Source organism: Conger conger, chromosome 5 (genome assembly GCF_963514075.1).
Source record: "Conger conger chromosome 5, fConCon1.1, whole genome shotgun sequence".
Taxonomy (NCBI): Eukaryota; Metazoa; Chordata; class Actinopteri; order Anguilliformes; family Congridae; genus Conger; species Conger conger.
Window position 1 is genome coordinate 41,819,710 of NC_083764.1, and position 18,177 is coordinate 41,837,886.

The following is an 18,177-nucleotide window of genomic DNA, read 5'->3' on the forward strand; positions in this document are numbered from 1 at the left end:
CACAGTATTTCCACCAGTGTGCTACCATAGCCAGCCTAACAGGATGTACTCAGGGCTGGAGCTGGCTGATTTATTTGTTTGTATCAGGCAGCAGAAATTTTTTTGCTGCTAAGGCGCATGAAAAAAGATAATAAAAAAAATAAAGAATTGGATATGAAATTTTCAGTCTGTCTAGATGAGAAATTGAAGTGTAAAAGGACTGAGTTTTAAATAAATTGAAAAGCCAAGGCGCTGTAAACATTTGTAAGGGGAAAGTCAACCACCTTGCCATCTCTGGTTGAGCTCTATTTATGCTTTCAGCTGACTGGCAATGGTCAAGGTTGATCAGGAGAAGGCTGGCAGCAGCCATGTAAGGGATGGCAGCAGTCAGGTGAAGGTTGCAGTGGTCAGGTCAGTGTTCAATAGCAGTCAGCTGAAGGTCGCAGTGGTCAGGTCTGTGTTCAGTAGCAGTCAGGAGAAGATCGGCACCAGTCAGGTCAGTCTTCATTACCGGTCAGGTGAAAGTTGGCAGCGGTCAGGTGAAGGTCCTCTCTTTTGGTTTTCAGCTGAATGGCAGCGGTCAGGTGAAGTTACCCAGCCACTACATCTCCTCCCAGATGCTGGTGCCCCCGCCACACCCCAGCTTGCCCCGTTTGACACTGGCGCCCGACTCCAAATCTACTACCACCACCTCAGAAGGAGGGGCCAATTCTCCTACATCACCCAGTAAGTGAGCCCCCTCCACCCGGGCCATATGTCCTACAAAGGCCCCCGAACACGTCATATTCCTGAACCTCACCATTGGAATGTATATCATGGGTGTAAGAAAGGGTTTCATAAATATACAGGAGATCATAGCTTATATATAGTGGTTTGCTAAAATTTGGGGACCCCTGGTCAAAAAGCCTTTTACAGTTAATATATAAGAGAACAGAAGTGAACCTGACCTCTAAATAACCTCTAAAAAGTGAAACATGACACATTTTTTCAAATATTAAAGCAAGATTACCTTTTATTTTTATTTTTTTATAGTTGCAAAAGTTTGGGAGTCCTGTCAGTTAGTACTTTGTAACTCTTTGTAACTCTTTGTAACTCCTCAGGCAACTATAACAGCTTGCATCATCATCAAAGGGTCTTTCAATTCTCGCTTTTCCTGGCAAAAGACCTCTATTCTTTGGCCTCCAATGTCTAAGGTAATATTCAAGTCTGGGGACTGTAGTGGCCATTCTAAAACCTTCATCCATCTTTCCTGGAGGCAAGGTGTTTTTCTCTGCAAAGACTTTACCCTTTTACCTCCAATCTTACCTTCTTTGGTGGTGGCCAAAAAGTTTCATTTTGGATTCATCAGTCCAAAGCACATTGTTTTCCGAAAGGCTTCAGGCTTCCCAATGTTTTCTTTTGCAAATTTCAGGGGCTTAATTTTGTATTGAGGTCGTAGGAAAAGCTTCTTTCTGACAACTCTGCCATATTGTTTAAAGTATGTTGCATTGTTGTCCTGTGAATAGCTAGATCTGTGTCTGCTACTACTACTTTCAAGCTCTATTGCAGTGATGTGTGGGCTCTTCTGAGCATTTCTCACCAGGTCTCAAGCCATTCTATCTGAAAATTTTCTTGTTCTTCCCAATCTTGCCTTGACTTCAACTGTTCCATTTATCTTCCATTTTCTAATAATGTTTCTGCCATTGGAAATAAGTTTTGAAACATTGAAAGTTTTTGTAGCCTTCTCCTTCTTGGTGAAAATGAACCATCTTCATTCTGACATCCTTGGAAAACTGTTTAGAGGAACCCGTGGTTGTTAACACCAGACAAAACAACATTGGCTACTTTAGAAGGCATGGAGTTACTTCAGAATAAAAAGTTCAGGCCTGGAATTATACTCACCTGACTCATTGAAGACCTAATGAGTAAATCACCAGGGTCTGGGCCTTCGTAATCATCATTTTAAAAAGTAACAAAGAAAGGGTTCCCAAACTTTTGCCCAGGGCCCTTTTCATTTTTTTATCATTTCTAAACAGTGAAATTGTTATTTACTGTATATAGGATGAAATTGATGAGCTAGGGTGGGTATTTATATTTGTTATGAGTTGTCATGAAGTGACCAGAGTGTGAAAGGGTGGAAGGCAATGATAGGCAGAAGTCATGGTATCACGGCTGGCTCAAAACATATGTGCTCTGGTTGGGAACCATTAATTGCCTCACTGCCTTGTGCATAAATGCTTAAAGGAATATGTCTATTTGGATATATGTGTTGTGAGTGTGTGTGTGTAGGTAGCATGTTTTGGTGGGTGTGGGTGTGTGCATATGTGTATGGGTGTGTTCATGTGTGTAATTTCAAGCAATGTGTCTTGACATGGGTGTGGGTGTGTGTAGCTGTGTTTATGTTTGTAGCTGTGTTGGTATTTGTGTGTATGTGTGTTTGTTGTAGTTGTTTGTTTGTGTCTGAGGGTGTGAGTAGTCAGACTGCAGGTCTTTACGGTGCAGTCTAAATATTTGGACAGTGACACATTTTATGTTGTTTTGTCTCTGTACTCCACATTCAATTCGACTATGAAGTTGAAGTGCTGACCTTTAACTTTCATTTGAGAGTTTTTCCATCCATATTGGGAGAACAGTGTAGGAATTGTAGCCATTTTTCTGCATAGTCCCCCCAATTTTAAGGGACCAAAAGTAATTGTACAACTGGCTGCTCAAATGTTTCCACCCAGTTTCATCATTAGTTCATGCATAAAAGAGCTAGAAAAATTTGTTCATAGGACTACCATCTGCAATTGGAGTCTGTTGCTGTTGTATTTCAACATGAGGACCAAAGAAGTGTCAAAATTGCAAGTAAAGCAGGCCGTCATTCGGCTGAAGAATCTGAATAAATCAATCAGAGACAAAAATTAGGTGTGTCAAAATCAACTGTTTGGTACATTAAGAAGCAAGAATGCACTGGTGAGCTCAGCAGTGGCAAACAATCTGGTAGACCACAGAAGACCAGTGTTGTCTCAGATCCAAGCAAATGCATCAAAACGACGCTTCATCATTCAGCAGGACAATGATCCAAAATATACAGCCAAAGCAACCACAGAGATTTTCAAGCCAAAAAGTGGAATGTTCTTGACTGTTCTTTCACTGCTGACCCCAAAACAAGCAGAGAGCTCCAGTACAGGCCTGGCAAAGCATTACCAGGGAAGATACCTGGCATCTAGTGATGTCTATGGGTTGCATACTTCAGGCAGTGATTTATTGCAAAGGATTTGCAATGAAATATGGAATATGATGACTTTCAGTTTGTGTTAATTTGTCCAATTACTTTGGTCCCTTAAAATTAAACTATGTATAAAAAGGGATTTAATTCCAATACAGTTCACCCAAAAAACCCTCCTAATAAAGCTGAAAGTCTGCACTTTAACCACATTGTGATAGTTTTATTTCAACTGTTTGTTTGCTGAAGTATAGAGCGAATACAACAAGAAAATGTGTCACTGTCCAAGTACTTACTGAGTCCACAAGTGTTCTCATGTTGTACTTTCCAATGCAGGATAAGCACCGTGAGTGGGACCAGTAGAAAGAGAGTGGTTAAAGAGAAATATATTAATGATGTAGGGGAGATTTTATGGGGAGACACCATCTTCCACATTTCTCACGACTAGCATTCAGACATGAAGCTTTGCTCTGCCGCTTTTAACTCCTGAACTTTAATTTGTGCAGTTAAAACATATATGCAGCAGCTGTAGCAAGAATGAGGAGAGGTGAAGATTTAGCTTATGCCTGAAATTCAAGCAGCTGATTCCATCTGCCTTCTCTGTCCTGCTAATTCAATTTTCAAATGTGGAGGACAGCACAACAGGCTCCCAGAGTGCTGTATGGATTCAGTCAGAATATGCTGGGTTAAAATGTGTGTGGTGAGATTAGCACCACACACATAGTAAATTCAGTGTGTAGTGGGTTTGGATTGTAGTGAGATTGTCTGTGGTAAATTCATATTGTGGTGGGTTTAGATTGTAGTGAGATTGTCTGTGGTAAATTCAGTGTGTAGTGGGTTTAGATTGTAGTGAGATTGTCTGTGGTAAATTCATATTGTGGTGGGTTTAGATTGTAGTGAGATTAGCTGTGGTAAATTCAGATTGTGGTGGGTTTAGATTGTAGTGAGATTAGCTATGGTAAATTCAGATTGTGGTGGGTTTAGATTGTAGTGAGATTAGCTGTGGTAAATTCATATTGTGGTGGGTTTAGATTGTAGTGAGATTAGCTGTGGTAAATTCATATTGTGGTGGGTTTAGATTGTAGTGAGATTAGCTGTGGTAACTTCATATTGTGGTGGGTTTAGATTGTAGTGAGATTAGCTGTGGTAAATTCAGATTGTGGTGGGTTTAGATTGTAGTGAGATTAACTGTGGTAAATTCATATTGTGGTGGGTTTAGATTGTGGTGAGATTAGCTGTGGGCTGAGCCTACATATAGTGGGGTTAGATTTATGAGTATCTGTGGTTTTAGATGTGAGGAGTATTTGTGGTGAGTGGGGATTATATAAGACATTCTCCATTTGTCCACCAGCGTACTCAGCCCCCGGGACACCCCCTGCCAGCCGGCCCTTTGTAGGCATCGGACCGAGGGATCCTGGAGGACTCTATCAGGCACAGGTAAAAATCAATATCTCCCTTTCTGTTTCTGTCTTTCTGTTTCTATCATAGGCACACACACAAACACATACACACAGATGCAGTTGCTCACACAGACATACACACACTCACACAGGCACGGACACATGTACAAACTGACATACACACATATGCATGCACACATAGACACATAATACATTAGAGTTACATGACAGTTAAGGTTAGGGCTAGGGTTAGGGAATTTTTATCCAAGAACTGCAGTTTTTTGTCTGTTGGTGTTTCACATGTCAATTGTCCATGTGAACACGCTCATGTGGAAATCACATTTGAACACCCAACATGTAGAGAAGACACATGTGAACTGAAAACACGAATTAAACACTAAAATTTTGCATGACTTCATGCGACCTATTTTCTGGAAATTTGTATTTACAGATGAAAAAAGCCAAACATATGTGAAAATGTGGATGAAATATAAAATTCACTTGTGAAATTGTGATTTTCACATGTGAAAAGCCCAATTTCACATTATATTTTTTCATGAGGGTGCTCATGTTTTTTTTCTTTTTGGACAGGAGGAGTTTAAGCATTATTTACCAAATACATAAACTGTTTGCAGCCTGCAGGCCCAAAACAGCCTGGGATAGTTAGTGTGAAGGTATTGGAACTCATAGTTTACTGGATTTGCGATTCATGATATGGGCTGTGGCCTTTTCCTGTCTGCACTCCGGAGTTGTGCATCCTATCGGCCATATTTGGAGCCAAACCTGAGAGAGAGGAGCAAAGGAGAATGAAAGGGAATCTGGGGAGAGAGGTGGGGTGGGTATTGGTTTGTGTTAGGTATTGAGTTGAGATAATCACGTCTAAGACTGTCTGGTTGCCAGGGGAAACCAGACATGATGTAACCATTGGATAAACTTTGGTTTCAGGAACTGGAAAGGGTAAGAGGGTGAAAAGAAAAGCAAAAAGACCACTCATACCCTTCTTCAAGTAAACGTAGCCAATCAGAAACACTTGTGTACAGAATAAATGGGCTTGTCAGGCATGTTCTTGTCACCTGTGTGTGTCTTTCTGTGTGGCTATTTGTGTGATTATAGGTAATGTAGTAGTGAGAGGGGTAATACACTTCAGTTACCCATCTTTTCAATGGTAAAAATGGTGTGTTTAGATGGTAAAAATGTGTGTTTTTTGGGCCCAGATAGAAAATAACAAAATTGTCCACTACAAATGTAAGTCACTACAAATTGTAAAATTCACTTCAAAATTAAGACCCTCAGCTGCAATACAAAAAAATGAAAAAGGGTGGCTTAATTGCATTTTTGTTTGGTAACAAGTGTGTCACTCGCCGTGACACACCCCTGAGAGGATAGATGAGCTAGACACAGGGTGATATGGAAATTGCATTTTATTTCTATAACAAGGTGTCACGGAACAGAATGTCTGAATCCACAGGCAGGCTCAGAACTGTGAGAAAGGGATCTTTATTAAACAGGACGGACAGTCCAGGTACAGAAGCCAGCAAATAGGAACAGCACAGAATAAGCAGAACGTTGTTACTGGACAGGCGAGGGTCAGAACCAGGAGATCAGTCTAAGGGAAAAGGCAGGAATGAAGATGGGGCTCAGAGGAGGAGAACGGTGAAGGACTATGGGCTGGGTTGAGGAACAGGATCAGCTGAAGGAGCAGGCAGGTAACAGGAACAGGAGCAGGCAGGTTAGAGGATCAGGAGTGGGCAGGTAACAGGAACAGGACTGGGGAATAAATGTGAGAGAGCAAGACACGAGCACAAGACAATCGAACACAGAAAACAGGCAGCTATAATTATATGACTAACAAGGAGAACATGAGGATCAGGTGAGACTAATGAAACATGGGGGGGGACATATCAGGTGTGGGGGGGCGTGGTAATGAATAGGGCAAACTCAGAACATGAAATGCAACATAGAACTCATAGAAAGGGGGAAATCAGGAAATAACTAGGACAAAGAAGCAAACTAAGACATGGGGCACAGGACGTGACACCGGGGAGGAGAATGAAAGAGTGAGAGAGCACTTGTAAACAAACAAAAAGTCTTCTCTCTTCACCCTCATGGGATCGGGGTAAAGATAACAAACTATTATTATTACTTTGCCTTTAACTATACAAAATAATAAAGGCAAAGTAACCCAAACGCTAGCTTTTCGGCTTCGCTTGCAGCCACCTACTGCGGAAAGAGGACTAAAAGCCTTGACTAATTTGCAATGTAGTCCAGGTGTGTTCCTACTTAACCAGTCTGGTCCTCAGATTGCCCTGCTTCCTTCCCACAAACCGCACCCTTGCCACAAAGTGCTTTGCAATTAATGCCTCTCATTCACCCATTCACACACTAATGGAGAAAGACACTTTGACACACCCAGGGCCAGGGGGCCATACAGTAGCCTGGAATTTATGCTCCACATTTATCTGTGGCTTGATTTTAATTCTCTAATTATCTCCCCTTTAAATGATACATTTTTATTATTTTGTATTTCTTGCTTGGAAGAAAAAAGTAAATCTGCATGAAAATGATGGTCTGGCATCCAACAATTTTTACTTGGAAGCATTTAGAAGCCTTTGCACTGGAGTATACTGTAAATAATTTTATTAGCCCCTTATTTTTATATTGAAACAAACAAGACACATACCAGATTAACTCTAGCAAAGCTTTGGAGGAGTGAATACTGGTTCCCTTTAGGGATTTACCGGTATTTGGCTGTCAACCTTGTCCTTGATGAGAACATCCCTGGCAATCCTGCTGAAAAGCAACCCCTTAACCTGATGCTGCAACCACCATGCCACCATGCATGATAGGGATGGTGCTATGTCGATGATGGGCAGCACTTTGTTTTCAGGCCAAAGAGCTCACCCTTCGTCTCCTCAGACCACAAAATCTTCTTTCAGTGTCTGTCAGGTGTCTTAATGTTGGCCTTTGTCAGAAGTAACTTCCATCTTGCCACTCTCCCAAAGAAGGCAAATCTGTGAAGTACTGAACAGTTTCTCCCATGAGTTCTCAGTGTTGTAACAGACCTTCTCTCTTCATTTCTGACATTTCCCCTTCTTGTCCTGTTGCTCAGTTTGGTAGGTGTTGGTCTGATCTTGGTCGAGTTTGGGTTGTGCCATATTTTTCAACATCCTAGGATGGTTCAAAGTTTTGCCAATCTTGTTATAGCCATTTATAGCCCTCTCCAGTATAGATGAACTTCATTAATGTAATTAATATGATCTCACAGGAAAATGGAAACACCTGGCCCAATTAGGTAAATACAAAGGGGTGAATACTTATAAATTTAGTGACTTTTTATTTTTAATAGTATTCTAAGTCATCTAAATTATTTCGCTTTCACATATAGAGTTACTTAAATAGGAGGAGTTAAACAGTCTCTTTCAAATATATTTTAATTTGACATGATACAATACTTTTCCTGGCTCAATTGACCTTGGCTGGTGCAATTGAGCCAACGAAGAGGACCAGAATATGGGGTTTGCGTTATTTCATAGGTTCCAATACACAAGACAAGCTCAGTGAAGCGTAGAAAAGTATTTGAGTCCAAAACAATTACATATTTGACCCAGGTCTGGGGTGCATATATGTGCATGCCTGCGCATTTTCTTTTGTGTGCTTTAGTGTGTCATGTGGTATGGGTCTGACAGGAAGCAGCCTGTTGAGGATTTTCCATTTCAAAGTGCCCCCACTGCCCACCTGTCCTTCTCTTTCACATCTGGCAACATATCTGTGAAAACACTTTTGTGTGCTTTGATGTTGCTGATGCTTTAGTTTCCAACATTTGAATTTGCAGAACTACTGCAAAGATGGGGCTCAAATATCACAGCATGACACATGGCTGTGTTTGTGTGAATGTGCTTGTGTGTCTATGAATTTTTAGAAATGCAATTAACAAAACAAAATCCTGTAAATACAGTGTAGCATAAAGGAGGAGAATAAAGCTAAATTCACATGGTTTTCTACTCCCTGCATTAACAAGAAATAGGCAGGCAAGGTTTTATTGCTTTTTAATAAGTCAGTGTAAATCAGTGTACTTAGGGACGGGGGCTGGGGAACTGCTAAAAAGCTCTAAACCTTGCTGGGAAAAAAAAACATTGAGATGGAGAGAGGGGGTTAGGAGTTATTTTTTTAGTTCCCTTCAGAGAGATAAAAAAAAAAAGAAAACTTTTGATCTGGTATTAAAAGTCAAAATCTTATTTGGACTTAATTTTAATAAGTCCTGTTGGGGTCTCTCACTGTCTCAGAACTTTATTAGCACTGTTATTTTGACGGGCCTCCTTGGTCTTGACTGAAGCTAAATGCTTGGCACTGAGACTGCAGATCTGTTAAGAGCCCCACAGTGGGAGTGGCATCCAGGCCTCATTTTGGCATCAACACTCAGTGGTGCTGAATTATTCATCACTGGTGTACTGATGCCGTATTTCTTACAGCACAAACTTTGCTACTTTTATGAGTTTATTTATTTCCAGGATGGCAGTACTACTGGGAAGATGCGTCTTTACTGAACATTGCATCTGGGTCAGAGCGTATTTGCTGCCTGAGGAGGAACTGAGACATACATGCATAAACGCATGCATTCCAAATGCATACAACCCAGCATGTATATACCACTGCTTGCATATAATATTCAAACACACATACACACATGCAATAACATGTATACTGTGCAGACAAATGTATGCACTCTCATGCACACACATTGCAGGTGGAGCACATTGTGCAGTATACTAATCACATGCCCACATTCTCTCTCTCTCTCTTCCACACACACACACACACACACACAAACGCACACATAAACACACATACAGTACATAAAAATGCACACACCTGTACACATGCAGACACACATAAAAACTTTAGTGCCCTATGTTTAAACTGACTTTGATAGAACTGTTTCCTAAGAGAACGTGACAAAAGCATACAATATACTAATCACAGTTTTTTCTTATTTTCTTCTTGTTTGTCTTGTTTCAGTCTTGGTATCTGGGGAACTGAAGAAGGATTGCAAGTAATCCTTTGGGGCATGGACACATGGATTTGAGAAAGAAATTGTGACTTGTTGTGGAATTATGAATGAATTATACGATGCAAGAGGGAAAGCAAAATATATACTAAAAGCATATGTAGATTTAAAAGAAGTTTTAGTTGGGCGTCTTGAAGAAAGAGAGAGAATGTGAGGATAGTTGAAAGAGAGAAGTGGATTTTTGGGGTTGTGGTTATGCAGACACCCCCTCCCCATATGCTGAATGTGGGCTCTCCCTCCTTATTCAAGGTGCTTCTTCCTCATATATGCAAAATAAGTATCCTTTATTTTCTTACCCACCAAGAACGAGAGAACCAAAAGAACTGTTCCAGAAACTACACTTTCTTCCCAAGACTGCCAGCTGACAGCGATTCCTGTTTTTGAAAGTAGACAAGGACGAATGCACAGTGGAAAGCTGTCCCAAGATTCCCGGGAGCCCTTTTACTTTAAATTCTGACTGAACAGATGAAAATCTCGCAATTTCTTAGACAATCATCTGCCCCGCATATTTATTTCTTTGGCAACGAGAGGGAGAAATGTTCAGAATGAGCAAAAATGCACGTTCCTTCAGTGCTGCCCGGTGTGTGGTCACTTACTTAACGCTTTTATTTTTGGGGGAGTTTTTTGTACTCGCTTATGGGTGTTAATATCTCCTTGGTGAGCAGTGTGGGAGAAGAAGGACACCTGGATGGGACGCTGCACAGGAAGTGATGTGAGGACAAGAAACAGGTCTTGAGTCAGAGAACTTTCCCCCTGGATGGAACGTTCTGGATGTGACCTCTCCTGCTTTTAAGGTCTGATGCCAAACACTGGGCGTGGACACGGGCCTGCTTCTTGTTCTTCCCTGTGCTTTGCTGTGAGGTTCAACACGGTCAGCTGCCTCCTTTATTTCTCTTAGCAGAATGTTTGTATTTTAGGCCACAAAGTGACCAAACATCCTGACCTCCGCAGTGGAGGAAGTTTATAATAAACAAAAAAGTAAGTGTACGTAATCTTTAAAAATGCACTTCCCTGCACCAAGTCATGTTCTTCTTGCTGTCTTGCGAGCAGTTTTAGTCAGGCTAGATGCAATGGCTTTATTTTTGCATGGTGGCTCTGGGAATACTTGCAAAAAAGACTTATGTCTCTTGTGCTGCAGAAGTGAGTCTAAGAGAAACACTTTTTTTAATATGTTAATTTCAATTTCATTGGAAATGAAAGGCATTGCACTACTATAAAGTTAATTTTCTTCTTTAGCAGCTATTTTTTTATCATGTTTGGCATAATCATATGAGATGCTGCAACACAAGTTTTTTTTATAGTAGAGTGTAGTATAGTAGTTATTTTGGTAGTGGGGTACCTGAATTACAATCATTGGCTTTATCATTATGTCGATAATGATTAGAATTGTTCATCCAATACTACTATGTTTCAAATTTTATATACTGATCTTGAAAATTTCCTTTGTGTGCATGTGCAAATGAAACAGGAGAATCCAGTGGCATTTCTTGTGGCATAACCCTACCATTGTGACCTGTTCAACCATATTTGTGTGTACAATCTTAACATTTGACTTAACATTTGACTTTTGGGTGGCATATTTTAAAGCAGCTTTGGCCAGCCTTATTCCTGGAAATCTGCTGTCCTGTTGGTTTTCATTTCAAGCATAATTTGGTCATAATTTAATTTTATTATATAGCAGCTCAACATAATCTTTAGCTGTTGAATGAAGTGTGCTTTGTGACAGTAGATCTTCAGGAACAGGGTTGGGCAGCCCTGTTTTAAAGCATACAGGATGAGTGAATTCATTTGTGAATGCATCAATGAGCTGGTGCAAGGATGCCAAGGGCTGAAAACCCCCTGTTGTAGGTCTCTGCTACTTGGTTGGCAATTCATCGGCAACTATATCATGGCTTTTTACGTGCACATGTTATTCTGGTGCTTTCTAAACTTGAGGAACGGACTGCCAGGCTCTTTCCTCAGTCCACCTTCTGTGCAAGTCAGATACTGGTCCTGTTTAGTATTTGAAATCTATTTGAAAATCATAATAAATGAGAACAGTGCTCAGTGGAATTGGCATAAACTCCCACCAAATATTAAAAAAAGGTTGTGATGCTTTTCTTAAAAAAAACACCAAAAGATTAAAGCCAGGAAAAGTGCCTAATGTTTTCTCAAGCGTTTTTTGAGCTTTTGGTTGGTAGAACTGGAGGCTCTGATGGTCTGAGGTTAGGCAGCAGTTTGGAAGGGAAACGGATGTAGGTGGGTTAGCACCACGTAGAAACTGCCTTGCAGTCTAGTGATATTACACAGCTCTGGATCGAGAGACAAAAAATAACAAGACGCATAACATTTATGACCCATTCATGACCATTTGTTTCTGCTATAAACACAATCAAACTGACAAATATCAAAGATATTTATGTGGCCAAAGATATTTGTACAGTAAGGGAATAATAATAATATCCGTACATGTTGGTTCTGCTCTGATTTCTTAAACTGGGAATGACTGCTGTAGAAATGTCCATATGTATGTAGTAATAGAGGTGCCATTTAAGGTGCAATAATAATATACATTCACATATTTATTTATGTAGATATTAAAATAACGCTATCTGACCACCATAATGACAGGATGACATGCCCTGTCCCCCTAATGAACAATATGGATGGGTTCTGTTCCTCTGCGCTGTCAATTTTAGTGCAGTTAGTATTAAAGGATTCTGTTCCTCGACCTACTGGACCTTAGCACAGTCAGTTTCTATTCCTCTGTCCCGACGATCTTAATGCACTCAGTACTGATGTGTTCTCTTCCCTTCCCCAGTAGATCTTAATGCACTCACTACTGATGTGTTCTGTTCCTCTGCTCTAATGTTGATTTCATTTTAACTCCCTCAATCATGAATCCTCTACATTGCACGATATTTTATATATCACATTATGTGCCTTGCCTTTGGGTAAAGATAATTATAATCAATGAACTATTAAAGCGCATCAAGAATATTAATTTATCTTTTTGAGCATAATCAGCATTTCTGAACGAAAATAAAATGCTGCATGAGTGAATGCTTATCTTTATCCAAATAAAATAATCACTAGATTAAGTTTACCATTTTTATAAAAACAGAAAACTTTTTAAAAAACATGCTTGAAGAAATGAGATGTACAGTAGTAATTTGAATAATATCTTCAATCCCCACAATATTGTAGTGACATTTATCAAGCCTGGGTTTGTTCTTTCTCTATAGTTCTCTTTACTTTGGAGGGATTGTTTTGTTCATTTCCCTTTGGAGTAGTGGGAACTTTGTTCTATTGTGAATATTCTCAATAGATTTCTTGTTTTCATTGATTATTATCTTTCCCATTACCTTGTCTATAAACTTGTATTTATTTTAAAAACATTATGAAAATATGCAATGTCAGTTTTGTCTATACAAACAGTCATGTCTATACTGAAAACATCTTTTACTTCCTCTTTATACTATATGAAAAAGGCTGAGTAATGCACAGTACAAGTTGCTGTAGCTGTTTTTCATTGACGTTGGCCAAAGTTAGTTCAGTATGCATGTGAATAATGAGGAACTTGTCCAAAGATAAATACATTTGAATGAATAGGGACAAAAAGTGTTTCTCCACTTTTTGAGGTCTGGGGACCGAGGCAAAGGCATGGGGGTAGCTCATTCCGAGGTTATAGCATCAACTCACTTACTTGCACATAAAACAACTGAGAACTGCTGAGTAGGACAGAACAATAAGAGAGATGTGCCATGTATCCATGTCCCTAAATATTCATAATTTGCTGTAGATATTAATAAGACCTAAGGCAAGCTTCTGTTCTGAGTGCCAATCTGATTCCAGTGTATTGTAACAACAAATTGGTAGGCGGCATTTTAATTGCAGTATCTCTCTATAGTCTCTGAATTACTATAGATATTTAAAAAACTAAGAACTTGAACGAGTTATTAATTGAAAGTAGTCTTACTGTTAAGGTACACTTGTTGTCACTTTTTGTCATGCGTATCATTTGGATGCCTAAGTTTATAAACTGTGGACCTGTTCCGCTGTGTGCTTACAGTCTCCTGATCATAACATATTGTACCCCAGAAATGTATGATGAATTATTCTTTAAGAATTATTGAGTAGTGTTTACTACTGTATGATTTACCAAATGTGTGCAGTATAATTAGTCAATATTAAAGACACATTGAAAATAAGGCTACCTCCTCTGCATGTCTAACAGTTGTATGTGGGTAATGCACATGCATGGGCAGAGTTAGTGGTGGAAGGGTTTATTGAAAGATATAAAACGCCAACATAGCAGGGCAGCAGAGATGGAGAATGCTAACATGGAGAGGGGAATGGCCTGGAAGGGATTTTTCAGGAACTGGAATCAGAAAATTATGCTGGTAACTGATACCTTTGAATGGTGTCTGAGGGCGACCATTTAGGGTGCAGCGAGATACCTGGCACAAGCCCCAGCCCAATTCTGTTCTAGATATTTTGTTTGTCTGCCCACTTGCCCACTCACTAAGCTCACTCCAGAGCATCCCCTGTAAAACCCAGACATGTTAAAGCTCCTATTTCAAGGGAAGGTTATTCTCTTTGTCAAAAGTGGAAATCACTTCCCCTCGATTTCATGGTCTCCAATGAAATCTGCTCAACATCCATAACCTTTTCATGCTGCAGCAAATATATACAAATAATTAAAAAATAATTCAAAATGACAAAATATATACATACACACACACATGCACACATACATACATTTAGTATGTTGGGGAGAACAAGTAGTCCCTACTTAAATGGAATTTACTCCAAACCTGTGTGAAGTAAGCCTTTGTCCTGGGATGGGGTGGGGTTTGGGTGGCAGGTGGCTGTAAGATTTTTCAAGTACCTTGCTGTATCCTATTTGTAAAAATGATCTTAAATTGCAAAAAAAGTTTTAAAAAAATGTTCCATTACACTGGTTCCAATATAATGTTTAGCTTTTTTTCATGATTAAAACTCTCCTATCTCTTTTTAAATTTATAAATTCATAAGAAAAAAGTTGCTCTGGCATATTTCTGTACTTAAGGAGTATGGGCTCCTGGTGTCAGAATAAATATACATAGATAAAAAAAGTAATTGTTGTTACTATTGTTTTTTTATTATTATTATTCTTTTGGTAAGGAATAATGAATATTTGTTTAACTGATTTGTGTAATTGGAGAGATTATTATTAAGAATAAGAAAGGATTTTATGTCAAGTTTTTAAAGCAGGGTCATTAAAGGTCATGTACAGTGTATAGTGTAGTGGACATGGCAACGCTGATAGCTCGAAAGATAAATATATAAATGAAATGGCAGAGCAATAAGTGTTGTTTACACACCTTCATCAAGACTTGGTCTTGGTATTATTGGTCCTAGCACCCCTGGTGGAAATGTACAGTCGTGCCAGTCAGATGGCACTTTATCTTGTCCATCAGATACAAATATCAACAGAGACAGAATATTACCAGAGCTCCAAGCAACTTTCCTATTTCCTACTTTTCCTAACAGGACATGTGATGACGCAAGAGTCAGTGGCAGAGATTGGGCGTTGCACTGAAAGTGTCTCTTTAAATTATCTTCTTCAGCTTTTCCATTATCATAGCAAAGGTCATAAAAATAGTGACACCAGAGGAAACTTGTACAGCCATCTTTGTCGAAGAGGCAAACAAATTCTGGCAACTAACTCTCCAGTATCACTATCAAATTCAGCTCCACTCAAATCTGCTTCATATGCACCGTATAGCCAAGGGGACATTTCAGAAACTGATATGTACGTTACTCCACTTATTTTCACTTTTTAAGTGTACACAAAGATCTTTTTACTGATTTCAAAGTTGTCGGTCAAACAAAGAAAGAAAGATGGGTTTGCCCTGTTGCCAACCAGCTACCAGCTGTTTTAAAATATAGCTTGAGCTGGTCAAACCATGTCAACTGATTTGCACACTCATCTCTCTATGGTTCAGGCAGGGTATGGTACGGGCACTTTTCGGGCAGCACCAGTCCAATACTTCTGCAGCAGTATAGCCAGCAGTCTGTGACATGCATCTTTTTCTACTTAATGGAGCTGACATTAGAAGTTGCTTAATATGTATCTAAATCCATGCATGTAAAAAACGTGATTACATTTTATTATACAGCCATAATACTTCTTCAAAGAAATTGGATGTCCTGGTAGTGATGCTTTATACCATGTAAGAATCACTTAAAGATGTGTGTTTCAGGAAGTCATAAAAGTTAATCCTGAAACAGATTGAGGGAATGGTGAGATAAGACAGTGAGAGTGATTATGAGAATTACAGTGTTAACAAGAACACCAGTGAGTGAAAGCAGTCACGTTAATTTGGTATTTTTACCTTTTCTGATATCTTCTGTATTTTGTGCTATTGGATTTTTCATATGTCACAAGTGTAGCCAACAGGAGTTTGCCTCTTCTTTTAATTTGTGTTTCACTGATTGTACAAAGGACTTGATGGTTTCAACTGGTTGGCAGTTTATTTTGGATTCAGGGGTACTTGAGTTAGTTGTGGCCAGTGGACTGGATATGAAATCAGTTGAACATAAAACTGACTACCATGAACTAAAGGAGGTTGCTTGATTGGTTTTCTGAATTAATAGCTATATCCCCTTTTTGGGCATAGATTTGCATATGACATTGAAGCTGTATGATAAAAACAGCCTGCTTCCTGGCTTGGCATAGACATTGGATCCTTACCATGTCTCAGGTTTGGGAAAGGTTATATTAGAGGCCTACTGCCCTCAAATCCAAAACCTCTTCAAATAATTCAGAGACGAATGGCAACCCTTATTATTTGACTTTATTTTATTAGAAATTAGATATGTATGCAAACAGAATATACTTCCTGAGCAATCCAAACTTACCCTGCCTAATTGTGGACAAATCATGCAGGCAAAGAACTGAGAGCATTTTGCTTGCCTCTGGTCTTAAATATCAGCATCATTGTGTATATATGATACCACATCACCTCTACTAATTTCAAAAATTAGCCCTAAGGTACATGGCTAACTTAATACTGGAATCCAATGTGGCCAGGTTTTCCCTCCCTAAAGAACACTACATGTTACATAACCTTACAACATGCCTTTTGAATACTTTGTGTGTTTATATTAACTTGGATCATGGATAAATTCAAATCAAGACCTGTCAGAGTAGCATGGCAACAGACAGAAGAGTTACTGAAATATATTAACTAGAATGATCATTTGTTGATGATTCCAGATACAGCGGCATATTTCTAAACCATCGAGGGTATCTGAACTGTTTTTGTCTCAGGTCCAGTAGAATGCGGAATACAGGATGTGGTTTGTGTATAACTTTAATCAACAGTTTAAGGATGTGCCCATTCCTATAGCTTGTCTTGTAAAAATAATCAATGGGCCTTTTTTTTGCAATGCAATGTCATCAGATTCTCCGATGAGAGCAATCCAAGTCCACGGTCCTATTGTTCTAATCTGTTCCCATTGCCCGGACACCTTCAAAAAGTTTTGTTCATTTTGATATTTTACATGTATTTATTTCTTTGATGTGAAATGTATAGAGCTGTCAGAGGGTTTTGATGACAATGACGAACAGGCCACAAAAGATAATTTCTCACCAACAAGTTAGTATGTTTCGTTTTTCGTTCATTTTGGCAGTCCAATCACGGGTGTGTGATTTCGGTATTGTTCGTTCCTCTGGACTCAGATAGTCCTGATGTCATCCCCTCCTCTACAGAATAACCAGAGAGAGAGAAACAGACAAAAAGAGAGAAAGAGAGCAGCCACACCTCACAGCTGGGCATCAGAACGTTGCTGTTTACACAGTGTTGTGTTACATGCAGTATTCACTGTCCAATGTGTAGATGTCAAATGAAAAAGAGCAACGTGAACAGTAAATACCAAAAATTCAAAATCTTCAACAAGCAGTGCCTGTCATTTTAATGCGCGTTTTATTTCTTTGATTCAGTAAGCGTTGGTCATTCCTTAGCTCTGTGCTACATCAGTGTTTTTGCCCTTAGGCAGAGGGAGCCATGTTGTTTCCACCCGTGGCCCCTGCACTCTGCTGTCCTCCATGCCCCTGGACTCTCCCCAAGGGGGCTCTCCTGTGGTCTGTGAAGCTGGGGGGGGGGGGGGGGGGGGGGTTCTTTTAATGTCACCATATTCAAGATTCAGCCATCTTCAAAATCCAGTTAGAATTGTGGGGTACTGAAAATATTTTAAAGTGGGCCACTGCTATTGGATGAAAAAAATATAACCTTGCCATGACAACACGTGTCCCCCTCCATGACAATACGTGTCTCAACTGTCTTTGTTACCTTTTTTCTTTGTTTGTTAGTTTTGATTTTGTTTGTTTGTTTTTTAAGCATGCTGTTTGACTTCCTCCCCTTGCTTCAGTAGGGAGGAAATTATGAAAGGTTGAGGTGTTCCTCAGAGAACACTCTCGCACAGTGTTAAATCTTAAAGGTTTTTATTTTGCCATTATACTCTACCAATATTACTGTTAGTAGTTTGTCATTAATTGCTTGCTTGCTGCACAGCTGTTC

At 39.5% G+C, this 18,177-nt stretch overlaps 1 protein-coding gene across 3 annotated transcripts in view; it reads left to right on the top strand.

Moving 5' to 3' along the window:
• Positions 1 to 17,767, top strand: part of LOC133128013 (nuclear factor 1 C-type-like) — an 84,371-nt gene extending 66,604 nt beyond the window's left edge. For all 3 annotated transcript variants that reach the window (XM_061241211.1, XM_061241213.1, XM_061241212.1), the window contains 3 exons: positions 546 to 705; positions 4,518 to 4,603; positions 9,583 to 17,767. In XM_061241211.1, the coding sequence (XP_061097195.1) occupies positions 546 to 705; positions 4,518 to 4,603; positions 9,583 to 9,603 (267 nt within the window). In that variant the 3' untranslated portion in view covers positions 9,604 to 17,767. The remainder of the gene's footprint in view (positions 1 to 545; positions 706 to 4,517; positions 4,604 to 9,582) is intronic.
• Positions 17,768 to 18,177: the final 410 nt, after the last annotated feature.